Source organism: Medicago sativa, chromosome 2 (genome assembly GCF_051527215.1).
Source record: "Medicago sativa cultivar Bolivia chromosome 2, Bolivia_mono, whole genome shotgun sequence".
Taxonomy (NCBI): Eukaryota; Viridiplantae; Streptophyta; class Magnoliopsida; order Fabales; family Fabaceae; genus Medicago; species Medicago sativa.
Window position 1 is genome coordinate 11,008,091 of NC_140750.1, and position 21,733 is coordinate 11,029,823.

The 21,733-nt window shown below is 32.7% G+C and overlaps 1 protein-coding gene, 1 long non-coding RNA gene and 1 pseudogene across 2 annotated transcripts; 1 reads left to right on the forward strand and 2 right to left on the reverse strand.

Annotated features, from left to right (window-relative positions):
• Positions 1-2,556: 2,556 nt before the first annotated feature.
• On the reverse strand, positions 2,557-3,240 carry LOC146944482 (uncharacterized). The gene is made up of 2 exons (XR_015028138.1): positions 2,812-3,240; positions 2,557-2,728 (listed from the first exon to the last, which is right to left on the reverse strand). It is a non-coding gene; the product is annotated as an uncharacterized LOC146944482 (long non-coding RNA).
• A 12,636-nt stretch (positions 3,241-15,876) lies between these two features.
• Positions 15,877-18,727, forward strand: LOC146944483 (putative F-box protein At3g10240). The gene is given in 4 exon segments (XM_085747959.1): positions 15,877-16,089; positions 16,092-16,395; positions 17,715-17,773; positions 18,584-18,727. Coding segments are annotated over 4 exon segments (720 nt in total).
• Positions 18,728-19,035: 308 nt separating this feature from the next.
• LOC146944484 (F-box/kelch-repeat protein At3g06240-like) lies at positions 19,036-20,599 on the reverse strand (annotated as a pseudogene).
• Positions 20,600-21,733: the final 1,134 nt, after the last annotated feature.

The window sequence follows — 21,733 nt, forward strand, 5'->3', positions numbered from 1 at the left end:
ATTTTTTTATTAGTGTGCGGATTTTGAATGATTATTGTCGTTTTGAATATCTAAAATAAAAAAAGTCAGTCTCTATCGTAAACTAAAAATGAAAAACTAAAAAAAAAAAACAAAAAAAAAAGAAAAGGTTTCACTTCACAGGTTTGCTTATTTTTTACGTAAGGATTTTAACGAGTATAAAATTTGGGAATTGATGATATTCTTTATTGTTGAAGAAATTTCTGATCGTTTTCATTTCATTTTTAGGTATGAATTTAAATCATTTTATTAAATCATAATCATAACATATACATTTGCTCTAGTAACAGCCCAACAATATCCGATTACCAACGAGCCAGAGATGTCAAACCAACATAGTAACCCAACATTTCCAACTATAAAGGTGTTTACCCTTGGAAAACCACCGGTTGATTACCAAGGAGCCAGAGATGTCAAACCAATTATAGAATTTGCACTTCAACTGGCATAAAATTCTTTTTTCAACCATTTTATAACATGCAATTACTCATATTAAAATGCATTTTATTCTATATTTTTCAGACATTGGCATTGGCAGCACCATTGCCATCATTCAATATCACTATGTACGGACAGAACAACGGGCATCTGGTGTTTGTAAGAGTCCATATAATTGATGCATATCTACACTCCCCAAAATATTCATCGTTCATGGCTTCTGGCCATTGAACCTGGAGCGAACTCAACCATCTGTATGTTCGAGTGTAGTCTTAGATCCCGCTGATGTATGTTTATTATTAAGTCACATTTTTTTTTTGCTATCTTACATTATTGTTGAATAAATTTTTTATTTTTCATTTTTTCGTTTCATCATATTAAAATTTTGAAGCCAATGCTTACAACTCCATGGCCAAGTATAACTCACAAAATGAATGATGAACAATTCAGGATGTACGAGTGGAGTCAACATGGAATGTGCTCGACATTCCAAAAAATAGATTACTTTCATCACACAGTGACTCTTTAGGCCAGAGAAAATATCACCTAAAGTAAAGTCTAAGAATGAAACACTGCAACTCTCACACTTTCACAAGCCCGTCAAATCCAATTTTAAGGCCTAAAACAAAGTCTAAGAATGAAGCCTTTTTAAAATTAATATATTTTTTTAAAACATATTTTATGTAAATTTTATTTTTTGATCTTTTTCAGAAGCAAAACTGCTTATTAAATTATCATAATCAATTTTCTTTAACAATTTTTTTCAATGGATAGTAAAGTCAAATGAAATAATCTCTTTTGAGATATCGACGATCTTAGATAAAATTTGATTAATTTTAATTGTGATTAAAAAAATACTTTTGTGAAAATTGCAAGGTTAAAAAAAATCAGAGTTATCTCAATACTAGTGTTGCTGCTCCTCCTCCTATCATACGTGCACGCACGCATGTACGCATGTGCACGCACACGCGCGCACACATAAGTTAAAAATAGTAAAAATTTTAGGACTTAAAGCAAGAGTTTTCTTAGCTAATGGCTGCGATACCCCCGCACTTTGATCACACAACTCTTGACATTCAAAAATGGAAAACCATAAATCATCTTCTCCATGCTACTCAATAATGATATTTATCATATTAATATTGATATATATCAATATTCAATATTGATATGATTGTCAAAAAAATATTAATATTGATATAAGACTAATTTTATTCCTTGAAAACATTAAAATAAGAGTTAAATACTTCATCATTTTCAATTTTTAATTTATATTAATTTTTTTCTTTGATTGCATATCATCTAATTAATACTATATATATATATATATATATATATATATATATATATAAATCAAATACATCAATTATTAAATGAATATAAAAATATAATATATATATATATATATATATATATATATATATATATAAATCAAATACATCAATTATTAAATGAATATAAAAATATAACATTCGTACATCACACATGTTACTCGCGAGTACTTTAATGTATCGTTGTCCATGGAAAAATGGCAGGTAGTATTTGAAAAAATATTTGGTTGTTTGGGTAAAGTGTGGTTAGCACAATTCATGATAATTTGTACTTTATAAAACATTAAAGCAATTTAAAATAAAGCAGGATAAATGTCGAAAAAAATAGTTCAAACATTAGAATGCTTTGCATGGAGTAGCATTAAGGTAAATTTTTTTATATAATTTATACGAAATTTCAAAGTAAAAATATATTAAAAGGAGATGAACTTGTTCCATAAACTCTCTAGAAATAGGTTTTATAAGTTATATGAAAACACTTTCCCTAAAAAAAAAAAGTTATATGAGAACACTGACTTCATTTTATCTTATTATAGAAATAGTTTATACACTATTTTATATGTTATAAACACTTAATTGGTTTATCCAAACAGAATGATGGTGAGACATCTTAATCCAAACAGAATGATGGTGAGACATCTTAAAACCAAAAATAAAATAATTACTCATTATAGATGAATGATGTGATAAGGTTTTTTGCAGATAAAAATGTTGATTTTGAAGAAAAAAATTGCAAGATAAAGAGCATCGAGGAAACACACTCAACACATTATAATCATCAACAACAAAATCCTTAGATTAAGTGATTCGATCAAAAGACATTAAAACAACGACATTGACACAAATAAATAACATAATTTTCCAAAATAAAGTGTCCCTTGCTACTTTGGTTGAAAGAACATTCTTGAGGCGAAATTGCGAGCCTGTAAGGCAATAACTTCCTGCCACAAAAAGAACAGAAAATTACAAGATATTGCCAAAATAATGTGAGCATGCAGATAGATAGAAAGAAAAGAGATCGAACCTTAATATCTTGTGAATCGGTTAGTAACATGGTCAACTGATCAATACCCACACCAACACCACAAGTTTGCGGCGTACCATACGCCAACACGGTACGAAAACATTCATCCAAAGTCATTGCTTCGTCATCACCTGTTTCTCGATCCTTGAGTTGATCAGCAAATCTTTTCCTTAGTTCCACAGGATCATTCAAATCGGTATACCCATCAGAAAGCTGAAAAGTAACAAAAATGCTGATCAGAAGCATGAATCCGTATTTTTTAAACATTAATCACCTAGATGTCGTGATATTACCTCAATTTTGTTAAACAATTCTACACGTTCGGTCAGGCCTGGGTTTGTTCCGTGACACTTTGCAAAGGACTCATTATCTCAGGATGGTTTATGATGAATGTAGGATTGATGCATGTTTCCACCAAAAAGTGATCCAGAAGCTGCAATACATCATGAACAATAATTAAGTGCATTTTCTCCACACTAAGTATCAATGAAGCAAGCACTAAACTAGATTACTTGCATTTCAAGCAATCTTATGAAAGTTAAGCTAATTAATCACAAGTCTAAACACAATTAAGCTCTACTAATCCTAACATGTTAAATGTCTTATCATGAATCATACTAACGATGGACTATCTAACTCAGAATCTAAACTAGAAAATCAAAGTTCCACACTATAATAATAGCTGTTCATTTACAAAAGACTAAAATTTCTACAGTTTTGTAATCCTCTCATCCGTAACTATTCAATTCTGCCAAACATAACACAGAAAATTAAGTTGAAATCTTATCCTGGTCTTGTCTATTTATTATCGTAATCATAATCATATCTAAATCTCCATAATAAGTATAACATAAAAGATACCACTGACATACAGTCCCGCACAAAGAGATGTGCCGTTGAAACAAAGCAAAAGAATATATAATCAACTTTTAAACAAAAGGAAAAATTATAAATGAGGGACATTATGCCCAAAAAAAGTAAGAGGAAAAAGGAACGAGATTACCTTATGAAGCAAACGTGCAGTTGTTTCAGGAGGGGGACCTTTGATTTCATACTTCGAGCATGCATCCTTCAGATATTGATTAGCTTCATGGCTCGAGAAATCTTTGGGAATATTGAGGCCTGCGATCTCCTCCAATCCTTCAATCATGTCTATCCTTTAGAATGTTAATGACCATCAGTGACAAAATTGCACACCACACACCTGAATGGCGGAGTAAAGTCTATTTCAATATAGGATCCTTATCAGTCCCATTTGCATGGTACTTAATTTTATAGCTGCCGTTGGCAAGTTCCTTGACCATTCCTATATCCATGGTTTCAACAAGAGGTTAATATGACTTGAAATTAAAATATGTAAAAGATAAATAATGTGACATTTAAAGACCTAGTGAATGCTCACCACTCAGCATGTTCTCTGTTATCTCCATCAAGTCATTGTAGTCCTTATACGCCATATAGAACTCACAGCTAGTAAACTCAGGATGATGAGTCAAATCCATACCCTCATGCCTAAATGATTTCCCAATTTCATAAACACGCTTCATCCCACCACCAACCAACTGCTTGAGATAGAGTTCAGGAGCAATTCTGAGGAATGATCTCATGTTAAGGTCATTAAGATAAGTTTCAGATCACCAGCAATTATGTATAAGATTGGTGTTCCATTCACATACTTTTCTACCATTTTCAGGTTGAAACACCAATCTTATACATAATTGTTGGTGATCTGAACAAATCACGGGAAACAAATCACGGGAATCGAACATAATGATACGCGGGCAAAGAACGAACTTTCAAGAAATCATGCTCGTCAAGGAACCTCCTAACGTAAGAAACAATTTTAGACCTAGTCTTAAATATTTCTCGAACCTCTGGATTAAGCATCAAATCCAAATGGCGCGACTTATATCTTGTTTCCTATAAGATAATATAATTAATTGAATAAATCAATTTTTTTTTTTTTTAGGAGGGAAACAAGTACAAAGTGCTAAATTCCCACATTAAATCTAAGTACCGGTACTCTTCCCTCTGCAAAAAAAAATAAAAAAAAAAATTGGTTCCAACTCTATTGCTTTAGCATACAATCAAGTGGAAACATATGCCATTTATTATGGCTAGTCAAACTGAATATACAACTTATGTGATAATATTCGTATTAAAATATACATTTTCTGGTCATTGTTATAAGCAAAAATATATTTTTTAGATTCATTCAATAAATAATGTATGTATATGTCACATATATCATTTATCGAATGCATCTAACAAGTAGATTTTTGCTTATAATTATGACCGAAAGATGTACAACTTATCTGATAATATCTTCTCGTTAAAAAAATAACTCAGCTGATAATATTATTTTTATTTTATTTTATTTTATTTTTAAGGCACTTACTTTTTTTGATGAATTATGTGATAATATTACTTCATAAGTGTTAACGCATGCTACCTCGAATAGCTATTCTTAGATGCACAATCAATAATCACTATCAACTTATTGTAATTAAAAAGTTTGTTCCATGTTTCTGTGAACTTATTTTAGATTGTAGGAATATTACATTAATATAGACATGGCCATGGTTCTAACCTCGAATACATGCCAATTAGGATTGTATTGATGTGGTAACATTAATGGAAAATTTATTTAAAAAAAAAATCAGTTGAAAAAAAAACTACTTAGATTTTCCCATCCTTTTTGCATAATAAAGACTTAAAAAGTTGAATATTTCTTTGTCAAAAAAGACTTAATTTTTTTGAATATTTTCCTAAAGTGCAACTATAGAGAGATATCGCATCATTTATATTAAAAAAAAAAAACAAGAGAAATCGTAATTTTTTACCTTAATGTTTTTTTCATTAATGTTATAATATATATTGAAATTTTTATTATCAATAAAATACAAATATTTTTATCTTTTTGGTCTAGTAGTGTGATGACTAAAGTTCACCTCTTAAAATGAATAAATGAGATGTTCGAAGTTTAAACCATAACCTCTATAATATTCCTACAAATGGAGCTAAACTATAACATTTTTTTTATGAAGACATGTTTTTGTTTTTTGTCAAAAGACATAAAATATTTACTCGTGTAAAAATATATAATGATTTATTTTTTAAAAAATATACACCAGACCGTTATATTACGTTGCTAGCAGCTCTCGTGCTTCAAGGCCTATGGTTCATTATGATTATCATGGTCAGCTCGACCTCGACCTATGTATCACATAAACACCTTCAATTTTAGAACAGTATTATGTATAATACCTTTTTTTTGTTGGTACAGTATTATGTATAATACTTACTCAGTTTTCTAAGCGACCTTTTTTTTTTTAGAAGTTTTGTTCATTTTTGTCGGTCATTTTTAAAGTATAAATATTATTAATTGTTATGTCAACAATATCTATAACTATTTCCTTTCAAAAAAAAAAATATCTATAACTATTTGAAATGAGATAATAAAGAATTAAATGTATTAAAATAAAAAATAAATTTAATTCTATTAAAAGTAAACAATTTTCTAATTTATTTTATATGTATAAACAATTTTAAAACGACAATTATAAAATTACAAATACTTTTTTTTAAGGATAAAATTACAAGTATTATTTATACAATATATTATACTATTATATTTTCAGTTCTAACATTTGCAAACACAGTTGTCTTGTATTTTTGTAAAAATAAACTAACATAGTTTAAACTCATGTAGATGATGATGGCACCACAATATCATTATTTAACACGAACCGATCAATCCAGCTGCTTGCATAAACTCATTTAGACATTGCAAACATCCTATTCCTAAGTACCTAAGTAATTTACACTGCATGGCCCTATGGCCCTCAAATAAGGCATTACCTCATCCCGAATGGTGCACCCCTCCGCTATTTGATCCCAACGAGGTATGTGTGCCTCAAATTTTATTTTAGGGTAAAATATGCATTTCATCCTTGTAATTAGGGGTCATTTGAAATTTCGTCCCTGACCTTACTAATCCTCCCATTTCTTCCCTGCAAATATTAATCACTTTAAATTTGGTCCTAATTAAGAATTTTGCCCTTAATGAAATCTGAGACACGTGAAAATACTTATTTGCCCCTGGCTTTCTATTTCTTTTATCCTCTCTTCTTTCCTCTTCTTTTCACGACATCTTCTCATCCTCTTCTTCTTCCTTCCTTCTTCCTCCATTATACCATTTCCTTCTTCTTCCTTCCACTACCACCAACACCATTGATGTATTCCATCACCACCAACACCATCAATCTCAATTATGAACCCAGCAACAACAACAACAACAACAACAAGATGAAAATAAAATTCAGCAATTAAACAAAATCTGTTCAGCAATTAAACATTGTTTTCCCTGATTATAAAGCTCAGATACCTACAAACAATGAACAATTAAACAAAATATGTTCTTCAAAACTAACACAAGGAATCAAACTCTCCAAAAACAAAAATCCTCAAAATCAAAATCAATTAAAATAATTACAAAATTTGTACATAAAATTGAAATTTTGAAACTGAAAGAAGTAAAAGAAAGAAGAGGGGAACGAAAAGAAGAAGAAAGCAGAGAGAAGGAGCTTCCCGCCGATCCCTCCGATGAACCCTCCGACGACTCTGCCGAACAGAAGAATTCACCGAAACAGAAAAGAGAACAACCTGATGAAGATGAAGAAGAACTGCTTCCGAAGAAGCAGAAGCAACTTTCCTCTCTGAACCCTGTCAAGGAAGAACCAATTTCGTTGCCGGAGGTTAACAATGCTGCTGCTGCTGTGTCAATTCCGGCTACAACCACACCGGTGAATGGAACAGCGACGACAAAGAAAAAAATAACAATGTATGGGCAACAAAATCGAAGAAAAAGACCAAGAAAAACAAAAACAACAACAACGGCAACACCAACAATAACAACCACACGAACGGTGGAGAAGACAGTGTTCTGATAACACCAGTACAGAGGTTTCCATCAGCCACAAGAGGGAAAGAAGAAAGACGAAACAAGGTTACTTTGAAGGATGCAAACAACACAATTCAATTTCTTCAGAAACGGTGGCGGAGACAACGGAGTGCGGCGGAGGAGACAACGGAGAGAGAATGGACGGTGTTGGTTGTGTTGATTGAAGAGTTCGATGGTGTTGGTGGTGGTGGACATGGAAGAGATCTGGTGTTGGTGGTGGTGGAAGAGAATGAAAAAGAGGAAAGAAGAACGGGCAAGAAGAAAAGAGGGAGGGAAAGAAGAAAAGAAGAAGACAGGGGCAAAAACGTAATTTTGCGCGAGATTCATCAATTAAACAGATGCCACGTCACTAATTACCCTCCACCTCAGCAAATTTTTGTAATTAGGATGAAATCTCAAATGATTAATAATTACAGGGACAAAATGGGAGGATTAGTAAGCTCAGGGACGAAAATTCAAATGGCCTATAATTACAGGGACGAAAAGCATATTTTACCCTTTATTTTATATAAGCCCTCCATCTTATATTTTCATTTGTCTGAAATCTTTGCATACAAATTGACAAAAACAATTATTCAACTGATGTAGTTTTAATCAAATCGTTCACTCTTTTAAATTGTATTTGTTTTATATTGTTGGTCTGGTTTCTAAGCTTTCAGTTGAGTGGCCAAATTTATTTGGATCTCACGAAATATTGTGGAGACACCAATGGGACAAACACGGATTGTGTACTCCAAGTAAAGAGTATGACTACTTTAAGTTAGGAATCGACCTAATGGAAGAATTCAATCTCAATGCTATTTTGGAAAATAACGGAACTATACCAAGAGTAGCTCCTTAACGCAAGCAAGACATTAGTGATGTGAACGGCGTCCATCATACATCACCACACCGCACTACCATTTTTGATCTTGCCCTGTATTTGCATTTCCAACTCCGCCAAAGGTCGATGATCGATTTTGTTGCGACATATGATTGGGAAATGTGATCGAGATCTTAGATTCACAAACTGAGATTCACAAACTTCAAATCAATGAAGTTTGTTTTTAAATCGATGAAATTTGTTGTGAAATATGAGATTTCCAAACTTCACAGATTCACAAACTCACAAACTTCAAATCGTTGAAGTTTGTTGTGAATTGATGAAGTTTGTTGTGAAATGTGAGATTTTCAAACTTTTACAGATTCACTAACTGAGATTCACAAACTCATTTAGTTATATAGACTATATTACACCAGAGGTTTTAAGTTATTTGCATGTAAAAAGTTAGTAATTTTAAGTTTTTTTCGTAGCACTTACGTCCTTTAAGTTATTTAATTGTAACAAGTTAATCCTTTAAGTAGTCTTCGTACCACTTAGGTCCTTCAAGTTATTTAATTGTAACTTTTAAACACCGAATAACTTACATTTTCAAGATCTAAAATCCCCCAAATTGTTACCTTTAAATAACTTAAAGGGCCTAATTTGTAAGGAAAAACTTAAAGACCAACATGTTACAATTAATTAACTTAAAAGACTTAAGTGTTACGAAAAAAACTTAAATGACAAATTTGTTATAATTAAATCTCTTAAAGGACCTCTGATGTAATTTAGCATTTGATATAAAATAGATACACAATAAATAAATGTAATAGAACTAGAATTTACAACCACTTTATATTTATCACGGTATATAACATCAGTTATCACATGATACACATGACTCACAGAGTCATATTTAATATATGAAAAAGAGAATGTAATTTTTTACAATATATATCGGTGGTTTGTGCATGTAATTTTTTAGACGGTTTCTGCATGTAGTTGGTTCATATTGTTCTTAATGATTGATATGCATGACTTAATAATCATATTTAATACATGCAAATGAAGGAACATTAATTGTGTATGATTTGTGCAATTCCAAAATTTAATTTTTTTATGATAAACTACACCATCTGATTACTATTAAAAATAATCAATTATTTTTTAGGTTCACTTAATAAATGACGTAAGCAATCTATATTATGAATCACATGCATCACTTATTTAATGAATCCAAAATTTAAATTTTAATAGTGACCAGAGGGTATAAATGACATATTAATTATGTTTTTATCTTTTCTTTAATTAAAAATTTAATAACACTTACATTTCAAAATTAAAAATAAAATTCTCAACCAGATTTAGATCAAAATTAAATTGTCGATTGTAACAGCCCGATTTTTCGATTAGATTTATTTTTATTATTCTTAATTGTGTTATATGTGCTTCTATGTGTGCCTCTGTGTGTATTTTTTGTTGGGAATTGTAGAATTCGGTGTTAGAAGGGTATTTTGGTCATTTTAGACTTAGGGGCATTTTGGTCATTTTAAGAGCAGGGGTAGTTTTGTAATTTTTGCTGAAGGTTATTTTTAGTCTTAGTGAGGGTTATTATTTTACTAAGTGTTGGAGAGTGGGGTAATTATTTAGTTTACCATTAAGTGACCGTTAGTGTTATATTTTACCGTTAAGTGAGTAGTAACATTTTGGAGTTAGAATAGAAATGGGTTAGGCCCATTATTAAGACATTGTAAGTTGAGCCAATTAAGTAGAGTTTATATAAACACTAGTTAGTAGTGAAATCGGGGCTTTACCAACATTTCATTTCATTTTCACATTGAGATAGAGATAGAGAGAAGATAAGGGTCCAAGAGGAAGAACAAGAGAAGGGTTGGAGGCTAGAGCTAGGAGAGGAATTCATCATCTAGGAGCTAAATTGAAGCTTGGGTTAGAGATTCTTGGTGATAGAGGTAAGAGGGTTAGGTTTCACTCATAATTTCATAGCTTGGGTTAGAGATTCTTGGTGATAGAGGTAAGAGGGTTAGGTTTCACTCATAATTTCATAACTTTTCCCTTTTACCCATTTTCATGAAATTGATGAATTGAATTTAATTGGTGTAAATTCGTGCATGATTGTTGTTGTTATGTTTGAGAACATGATTTGTATGATAATTGTGTTGTTGTTGTTGAATTTGTGTGTCCAAATGAGTAGATATGAACATAGTATGATTTTGTATGAAATTGATGAATTGTGAAGTTGTTGTTGTTGAATTATGAATGGATTCATGTTCAATTGTTGTTGTTGTTGATGATTTGAATCATGTTGTTGTTGAATTGATACTTTGGGTATCATTAATTATGAATTGGTGATGAGAATTGTCATGTTGTTGTTGAAAATTGGTTTTGATTAGAGAAGAAAACTTGTTGTTTGAGAAAATGAATTTTTAAAGATTCGTATAACTTATTCAAATGCCACGAAACGTGTGAGTTTGATGTGTTGGAGCCTCGGGTTATGCCTCAGATCACTTTTGACATTAAAGGGTTTCAAACATTCGACTTTGGGGCGAAAATGGCATAAACCCGCGGCCGAAACGTGCGAAAACGCACGTTACGGAGCACTGCGCCTGAGCTAGGGTGCTAGGCGCCCACACTCAGAGAGCTAGCGCTAGGCGCTACACTCCTGACGCCAGGTGTAACGCCCACTTTTTCATAATTGTTATTTGAATTGATTTATTAGAATATTATGTGAAATATTATTAATATATGTTATATTGGTGAAATATATGTTAATAGTTATTAAATAGGTATTTTTCTAAGTGGGGGAGAAATATTATTATCAGTAGAAATAATTAATTATTAAGGGAAAGAGTAGGACTGTGGTGAGAAGAGCAATTAGGGAAAGAATAAAATCAGTAAATGGGAAAGAAAAACATAACGCGTATAACTGAGAAAAGAGGAGAGAAAGCAGAGAAGTCAGAGAGAACCCTAATTGAACGAAGAACGCGGCTGTTGGAATTCAGAAAACTAATCTAAGGTAAGGGTGGGATTCCTTTCAATAATCTTGATATGTAATTCTGAAAATTGGTGAATTGTTGTTCTTGAGGTTAGGGTTAGAGAAGTTATGATAACTAATGAATTATGATGAATTATGTTGTTGAATGCATGGTTATATGTTGTTTTGCTTGCTATGTTGTATACAGAATCTGTAAACATTGTTCTAAATCATTTTGGGGGTTTGGGTGATTGAAAATTGGTTTTTAATAGTGATTCTTAAGCGAAAAACGCATTGATAAACTGATTTTTGAACTGCTGAGAAGACCAAAATCGGCCACCGAATTGTCAAAATCGGCCACCATTTTATGATCTAAATTTTCAGTTTTTGTTCTGGAAAAATGGGCCACCGATTTGTCAAAATCGGCCACCGATTTTCTGACAGGCCAATCTAGGAAATACTCACATTTTTCACCCATTTCTGTTTTGAATTAGCCTTCGGTGTAAACATGAAAGTTGTAGATAATTGAGTTAGCTTTCTAATGGCTTTGGAGTGACTAGAAAATTATTTGTAGATTTTGAGTTGTGATAAAAATAGTCCAGGTGGGTCTTCAGAAAACTTTAAGAAAACTTAGCATAACTAATCCCAAGTTAGTCCAAAAACTTATGGTTGGTTTCCCAACTTCAAACTTAACTGTTAGTGATTTAATTGAGGTGTTTCATGAGTATTTGGCTTATGTTCTATTGATCAAAACTTAATTGCTATTGAAGGATGTTTTGAACCTTGAGATGAATGTAATTGATTTATATATATGTTATGTTGTTGATTTCCGTTGTTGACGTTGTTGTATCGTCTAATGTCGAAGTTGGGGAGTGTGTCATAATTGTTTTAGGCACATATGTTGTTGTAGGTGCTGTTGTAGTTGTATGTTGATATACACTAGTTGAGTCCATTGCATTTAGAGTTGTGTTGTTGCATAGTTAGCGATGGGGGCTTAATGCCTGACAGGTCCTTTATGACCTTAGCGATGGGGGCTTAATGCCCGACAGGTCCAATTATGACCTTAGAGAAGGGGGCTTAATGCCCTGGTGGTACCACATGCATAATGAAGTTGTCTAAGTTGTTGTTGAGTTTGTCTAAGTTGTTGTTGAAGTTGTAGTCGCATTGTCGAGTTGTTGTCGTCGTTGTTGCATGGTCGAGTTGTCGGTGTCGTTGTGGATAATGTTGTTGTTGTTGTTGTTGTTGTTGTTGAGGTTGTTGTACCTCGTTGCTGAAAATAATTATGTTGTTGCTTATGTATTTATTTATATATATTATTAATGATGTCTGTTGTGATATGCTTTGTTGTTTTCATTAATTTGATGAATTATATATTATTATTATTATTGGATAAGTTTCTCACCCCTTCTGCTTGAAAACGTTGCCCTTCGTATGGGTAACTTGCAGGTAATGATGACTTGTAGGTTTGGTCGGCTCAAGTGTCTAGGGCTCTGATACATATTAGGATGGGGATTCGTCGCAACTGTTTTCGTTTTCTTCATTTCTTTTATGTATCATATTTTTGGTAAAAGACTTAATAATGGAGTTTATCGTTGTCGAAAATAATGTTGATTACGTTGAGGCCTTTGTGCCAAGATTTTCCCTTTATGTTGGATTTGGTTGAAATAGTATTTTCTAAAGAATTATTCCGCTGCAGTTTTGGAGATATTTTAAATGTTGATTTAAATAAATAGCTATTTTCTATTTATGAAATTTTGATTAGCAGTGTGACACTCCGTTGTATGGTTTACTCTGATTATATTAATTAATATTACGTTGTTGGGAGAACGGGGTGTTACACCAGGCGCCTTGCACAGGGCAACGTGCCCATTGTTCCATGTTCGGGGGGTTGGGGGCAGTCGTGTAGGGGTCCGTAGCGACTGTTTGAAGGTGTTCTTGTACTGTTTTCACTTACTTTTCAACTGGAACATACCTGGCTTTGTTGAATGTTTGAGTTTTCAAACGGTTTGAAACATGGATTTGTGTCGTTTCGGTTTTCGGAAAATGTTGGAAAGTGACCTTTTGTGAACATAAAGGATTGCAAGCTTAGTCTACAGTTCAAATAGACTTAGGCAAGGCTTGTAAAGTTGGTGCAATGTCTTAATCATGTTTAACTTGATTTTTAGGTGGAATTGTGGAATATGTGAACTTGGGATTTTCTCAAACGAACTTAGGCTAATCTTTGAACTAAAGCTTAATTGTTTCTAAGTGGCCTAGGCTCATGTTCAAATGATTTTTAAAAAAGTAATTGTGATTGGTTTCGCCAAGTTTGAACTTGTTATGTTTTGAAAATGGAAATTTTGTGAAAAGTGATAAAGTGAGACGAACTTCGTGGTTTTCGTGAATTCGTCATATTTGGCCGATGAAATGCTTATGTAGCCTCTATTGCACGCACAAGAAATGCTCAATTATTTTTAATGTTGTGACTTCGAGAGACGGACTCGATTGGAATTGAGTTTTGAGAGCCGATTGTATATGAAACCTTTGTGGATAGTTGTTATAACTTATATGAAGATGATTGGTGGTGTATATATGTGACAACTATATGTTGCTTGAATTTTGGATGTTGTTAGTGATTGTATATATGTTAAGTGGTGGTGAATTGTTGTTGATTGCATATATACAAGTATTGGTGATGTTGAGGTGATTAGTTTGTGTGAACATATGCATTGTAGTTGAGTCATATGTTCATGCATTCATGACTGATGGTGGTGGATTTTATATCCAAATTGAGGTGATTACGATGTTTTTGTTGCATCGAAGGTGACGACCTTGAGGTGATATGGTACCGCATGCATCTAGATGAGTCTAGAGCCATTGCATGCATTGTTGGTGAATTGAATTACATATGAGTTGTGCATGATGATTGAACTTGTTAATTGGTAATTGTCATGGTTGAAATTGTGATATGTGTATGATACACTTGTTGATACAAACTTGGAATGATGATATTGAATGATGTGAGTGTTGTGAATACTTGTGAACACATGGATGATTTGTCATTCTTCATTCTTGAATATATATCCTTCATTTCCAATATTCTTGTTAAATCTTATATGGATTATGATGATGTAATGCTAACCCTTAGTGGTTTACCACCTACCTTTCCGTATGGACGGGTAGATGGAGTGCAGAATGCTTAGATTATTTCCAATATTCTTGTTAAATCTTATATGAATTATGATGATGTAATGCTAACCCTCAGTGGTTTACCACCTACCTTTCCGTATGGACGGGTAGATGGAGTGCAGAATGCTTAGATTGTGTGCTTGATGTTGCCGAGGAGTGGAGTTCCTCTTTTTATATGTAAGTGTCTAGATTAGGGCTCTGATCTAGGGTAGTACTTGCATGTTGGACCTTATTTTGATTATGTAGTTGGAGTTGAGATATTGTTTGTATCTGAGATCATTGAGATGTATTTATTGTAATGAGATTTGGAGATGTTAATTATATTCCACTCCTATGTTTATAAGACTTGACAATTTATACATGTATGTTGCTTTTGTTTGATGACGTAGCATCTATTTCTAGAATATATTTGTATATTCGCGCGTTTTACCGCTTATTATAAATAGGGTGTTACATCGATCAGGAGGATCTAAGTTTGACATTTAATTTAAGGGAAATGTTAACGAGTGCCCCCGGGCACTCTTTAAGCACCTAAAGTGGTAATATTTTATGGAAGTTTGTGCATTTATTGCATTGGAAATTGTAGTCTTTACTTTTTTTTAAAGAATAATTTCTTAATTAGGAATGCTTAAAGAGTGCACGAGGGCACTCGTTAACAAGACCCTTAATTTAAACAACTTTATATATTTTACTTATCTCTCGACTGAAATTTAAATTACCATAGCATTTCTTCCCTAAGAAAAGGAAGTATAAGACCTAATCTTAACTTTTTATCTAACTTTAAAAATTTAAGAATATTAGCACCATTATATGAAAAAGATTTACAAAATTAACTATAAATGTTTTTAATAAATGGATAAAAAAACAATTTATATTCTTTTTTTAATAATAACAAATTACAAATTAAAACTTATTCTAAGTTTTTCAAAATTAAAATACATCGTAAAATGAGATGTATAATGAGATGAATTATACAAAAGCATGTAGTAATATATAAATTACAGAAATATGAATGATTTTCCCTTAAAAAAAAAAAAGAAATATGAATGATTTATACAGAAGCATAGTAATATATAAATTACAGCTTTTTGTCCGAATTAAAGTTAAATTATATTTCCTTTAAAAAAAAGTTAAATTTACATGGAGAAATTTGTGACTCCAAAGAACCAAAACGTTAGCAAACACATACCTGATGATGTTGCATTCTCAATTCTACTAAAACTGCCTCTAAAATCTTTGAAGCTATTTGAATTTGCATGTAAATCCTGGTCAATGTTATTTGAAAACCACTATTTCATGAGCGTCTACAGCAATCATATCATACATATAAATCATTCTCATTGAGATGATGCATATCTATTATCTTACAACATACTACAATGGTTGAATCCATAGTTGAACACATATTTCGCTCCACATCGTATTTTGTATCTGGAGAGAGATTTGAGAATAGAGTCAAAATAGATTTGTCACTTCTGGTCCAAGTGCTTGGCTCACATATTTATATTTTGGGGTCCGTTAGTATCAATGGCTTTCTTTGTCTCTCTAATATATTGGATGATGAGAGAAAAGCTTTATTGTGGAATCCAACAACCGAGGAATTCATTGTCATTCCTCATAGTCCCGTTGAGTCCTTACCTTATCGGAAGTTTATAGCTCTGATAAGTGCTAGAAAGTGTTAAATCCATGATGTATTTTAAGTATTTTTCATTACTTGTTTCACATGTTATTTGAGGAAAAGCCATGAAAAAGTAAGAAAATTCCTTATTATGTTTTTTATATCTTACTTAACCCATTTGTGCAGAAAATAAGTGATCAAGATTTGAACAAATGAAAGAAACACAAAAAGGAGCAAAAACAAGCAATATGTCGCCATGGCCACAACCTGTCACCATAGCGGGAAATGAAAAGAAAAAAAAAAACAATTTGCTACTGCCTAAATGTCGCCATGGCCACATCTTGTCGCCATGGCCACATCCTGTCGCCATGGCGACAAATGTCCTGCCCGGCAGGAAAAGGCGGTTTAAGGCAAGTGATGACATGGCATAAACCCACTGGCAAAGAAAGTTGATGTCGCCGTGGCGACAAATGTCCTGCCGGGCCAAAATGTCAAATTGTGCAGAAAGTATATAAGCCTATTTCCTTCATTTCAGAGATGATCCTAATACATTTATAGAGGGAGAATAGGGTGAAATTCTTCTGTTTTCATAGAGCAAGGGTGTTTGAGTGTGGATTCATCAAGATTCTTGGAGAAATCAAGTTCTTGGCATGGATCTTCATCTTTCTTTCCACTTTTGTAATGTTCTCATGACAATGATGAACTAAATCTCCTTAGTTGGGATTAGAGGTACTTGATTAAGTTGATAATGTAAACTTTTGATATTTCAATATATGATTCTAGCAATTTACATGATATTGAAGTTATTCTTGCAATTCATTTCCTATCTTTGATTTAATTGTTATTGAAAAGTACTTTTGAATCTATGTTTAGAATATTCATCTATCAAAACAATGGTTCTAGACATGGAATCAATGTTTTGATAATCACACAAAGTATCGGGACTTAAAGCTTTCAGATCGTTTAATAGATGGAGAAATCGTCGATTAAACGATACAATCGACTATTGGATTGTTTAATAGTTTGGGAAATCAACGATTGAACTATACAATTGATTTCACAAGATTATTTGGACACGAATAGTCTTGTTGAGCGATACGTGATAATATCGATAAAACACTAGAATCCGTATATGTGATTATTAGGTTATGTTTGACGCTTAACCAAGGAACTCTAATTCCAACGTTTTTACGCCTTATTACTCTCCGTTTTTATCTTCGCAATTTAGTTTCCATCGTTTTAAACAAACAACCAATCAAACTATAGCTTAGAATGATATCGATTGTTGAATGGCTTAGAATATCGCACTAGTCCCTGTGGAGACGGTAACAAAAATACTTACTTTTGATACTACATCAAGCTCTTATTCGTGGACTTGGTTATGGCCATATTAGAGATGACTACAAGGTGATTCGGTACGTAGAATTTCATAGCCTATCTTTCTATGATGTTTTATTTAGTGGTTTGCCTTAAGCAAGTTGTATCATGGAAAGATGTACCCATGGAACCTTTATGGGAGCTCTATAGTCTAAGAAGCAACTCTTGAAAGAAAATTGATGTCGACAAGTGTGTGGTGATGTTCCCTGAAACAAGAGAAGAAACTGCCTGGTTGTACATATGGATGGAATGTGTCATTGGTGGGATAAAATCGAAAAAGACTGGTTGTTGAACAAATTTGGTTCATTTGACTTGGCCAATGAGGTGTGTTTTACGACAGCCATGCCTCAAACATTGATGATACTTTTGATCTTAGATTGGTGACGAGGTAGTTGGTGATGTTAAATGGGTCTATTGGTTTGATATCATATAGTGGGGAGACGAATACTCTTCACATATCAATTTTTGGTTAAATTGGCGTAAAAGAATTATGGACTAAACTCTTCGTTGTTGGGCCATTGCCTCATGTTGAGTATCCAATTGAAGCAGGGAATAATGGTGACATATTCGTCATAAAAAAAGATGGAGAACTATTGTTTTAATTTGGATACCAAGACGACTAAGGAGCTAGGTGCTGACGGAGACATTAGTCAGATAGTAATTTATAAGGAAAGCCTTCTTTCGATTAGAGAAATAAACAATCAATTTTTTTGTTTTGTGCAATAAATCAAGAGTTAAATTTTGAAAGTGGTCTTAGGGTTAATATCTTTATATTGCTTTATATAGGCAGTAGGCTAAGCTGAGAAGGAATTGAAATGCTTGCTTCTTCTCTTAATCTTCTGAGAATTGAAGGAGTTGATGGAACAGCTTATGGCTGCCATAGCTGCTCGATCTGTTCTTTGGACAGTTCTTCAAAATGTAGAGTCCAAACAAGACCCAAGTAAGCAATTCACCGCAAAGTCTTCTCTTGTTTATACTAAGTTCAATCTTGTTTGACCTTCTACAAGCCTACACTGACTGCCAAATTTTCTATGAATCGTGACAAACTACTTTAGACCATTAATTACAAACAGGCAAAAGAAGCTAATTAAACTAAACTAATGCCTAGTATATCCTATCATTCCCCCACAAACTCAGGGTGACTAAAGACGAAGTTCAAACAGAGGGATATTCTCTTTACACTATAAAGATTTCCAAATATAATCTATATCTACATAAAATTGGAGGTCATTCAATAGAGGCAAAAGATCATTCTTACAAGTTACAATGGAAATGTAAATCACATCAGTATGCAAATAGAAAGAGAGTAAAACTTCAAAATAAAATTGGCAAAGCAAAATTCATATTATCAAATGGTTACTTAATTTGTCATGCACTTGATCACATATATGATATATGCAACCGACAAGCCACTTTCTATACAAAAGGCAAGAACCTCCATAATAGTCCTCTCGGGTCAAAACAAAAAAAAAAAAAAAGTAATTATCTATGCTTCTAATTGAAAGAAAACTTTCCTTATAAATTACTATCTGACTCATGTCTCCGTCGACACCAAGCTCCTTAATCGTCTGTGTATCCAAATTAAAACAAGCTAGTTCTCCATCTTTTTTTATGAAGAATATGTCACCATTTTTCCCTGCTTCAATGGGATACTTAACATGAAGTAACGACCCAACAATGAAGAGCTTAGTCCACGATTCTTTTACACCAATTTCACCTAAAATTGATACGTGAAGAGTATTCGTCTCACCACTATATGATATCAAACCAATGGACCCTTTAACAACACCAACTGCCTCTTCACCAATCTAATATCAAAAGTATGATCAATATCCGAGGGCATGGGTGTCGTAAAACACACCTCATTGGTCAAGTCAAATGAAACAAAATATGTTCCACCATCATCACTATCTTTTTCAATTTTATCCCACCAATGACACATTCCATCCGTGTAGAATCGGACAGTTTCTTCTCTTGTTTCGGGGGACATCACCATAGACACGTCAACATCAAGTTTCTTCCAAGAGTTGTTTCTTAGACTATATATCTCCCATAAGGGTTCCATAGGTACATCTTTCCATGAAGCCTCTTGCTCAAGCAAGCCCCTAAACATAACGTCATAGAAAGATAAGCTATCAAACTCTACATACCGAATCACCTTATAATCATCCCTAACATGATCATAACCAAACCCATGAATAAAAGCTTCAAACTTCCGATATGGTAATGACTCAACCGGACTAGAAGGGATGACAATGAATTCATTGGTAGTTGGATTCCACAATACAGCTTTTCTCTCATCATCCAATAAATTAGAGAGACAAAGAAAGCCATTAATATTAATAGACCCCAAAATATAAATATCTTGGCCAAGCACTTGAAACGGGAGTGACAAATTTAATTTAACCCTGTTCTCAAATTTATCACCAGAAATGAAATACAAGGTGGACAGGAATAGGGGTTCAACCACGGGCCTAACTACATTGTCAAACACGATAGTATGCCGTTGGATGAGAGATGCATCAGCATGATCAGAATGATTTCCATGTATGATACGATTCTGGTAGATTTTCATGAAATAAGGGTTTTGAAATAACATTGACTATGATATGATTTACATGTAGATTCAAATCGCTTCAAAGATTTAAGAGGCAATTTTGATAGAATGGAAAATGCAACTTCATCGGGTATGTGATTGCTAACCTTTCCGGTCGTCGGCGGCGTCGCAGATTTCTCCATCTCCGACGATGTGTCTGTCTTGCAATTTGCGACCACCGTTAAGCACTAGAGAAACAGCGTGATTTAGATTTTGTTCTGGTTCGGTTGCAACCATCGGCAGAAGATCGAGATTCGAGTGGAAACACGAAATTCTTTTCTTACTCTATTTCGGCTATACTTTATTTTGGTGGTGAAAATTTAATATTACTTCCTTTAAATATAAACACCATTAGCAATTTTCATTAATTTTAAAAATGGACCGGTTCCTTAAAAAAAATAAAATGGACCGGTTATTGACTCGACAATATTATTGAGTTATTAATTTGTTGGTTGAATCTATGAATTATTGGTTGAACTAAATGATTAAATCGAATTAAATCGAATAACTCGACTATATAACCCAGCCATTATAATTCTTTAGTATATATATATTAAATTTAATTGAACCGAATGACTTAATTTATAAAAAGAATTTAAAAAAACTATGACACCTATAAAATGTCCAAAATCATTAAACAAACTTATATAATTTCACAAACTTATTTTTTAAATTCAAACTCATTTATCTTTTTTGGTAGTGACAAACGCATTTATCTTAACATGTATAATTTATATCTAAATAAAACTATACGGTATTCGATAAGTATTGAAAATGTCTTAAAATATTTTAAGATAAGTATTGATCTTATTTTTTTAAATCATAAGTGACTTTTTTATTAGTTGTGTTGGAAATTCCGCTTTTGTTGGAGTTCATCCCTAGTCGTCTAATTGCTTTAATTGAGTTGTCTTGTGTTGGCTATAATGGGGTGGATTTAGTCCCACATCAGATACATAAGATTCTTGATTAAATTTTATAAAGAGAGACACTCATCACCTTACAAACTAGTTTTATAAGGATGAGTTAGACCCAATTTTAATGTTGAGGGGGAGGATTTAATCTCAAATCGGATGCATAAGAGACCTTTGTTTTTAGTTTATATAGGTGAGACGGTCTTCGTTTATAAAGGTGAGACAATCCTCACTTTACAAGCTGATTTACAAGGATAAGTTTGACCCAATTTCAAAAAGTTGTTTTATTCGTCAAATTTGTTTTGGGTAGCCAATTTTGTAACACCCCCAATATATGAAATTATTAACAATGAGTAATGATATTTTGACAACCACTTTTTGACAACTTTTGGACAACTTTCTCTCTCATATTCACATGATGTTGTTATCCTCTCTCTTCCTTTTTCTCTCTCTCCATTGTTTTTGACCAATAAGAAGTGAGAAAAACAAGGTTGT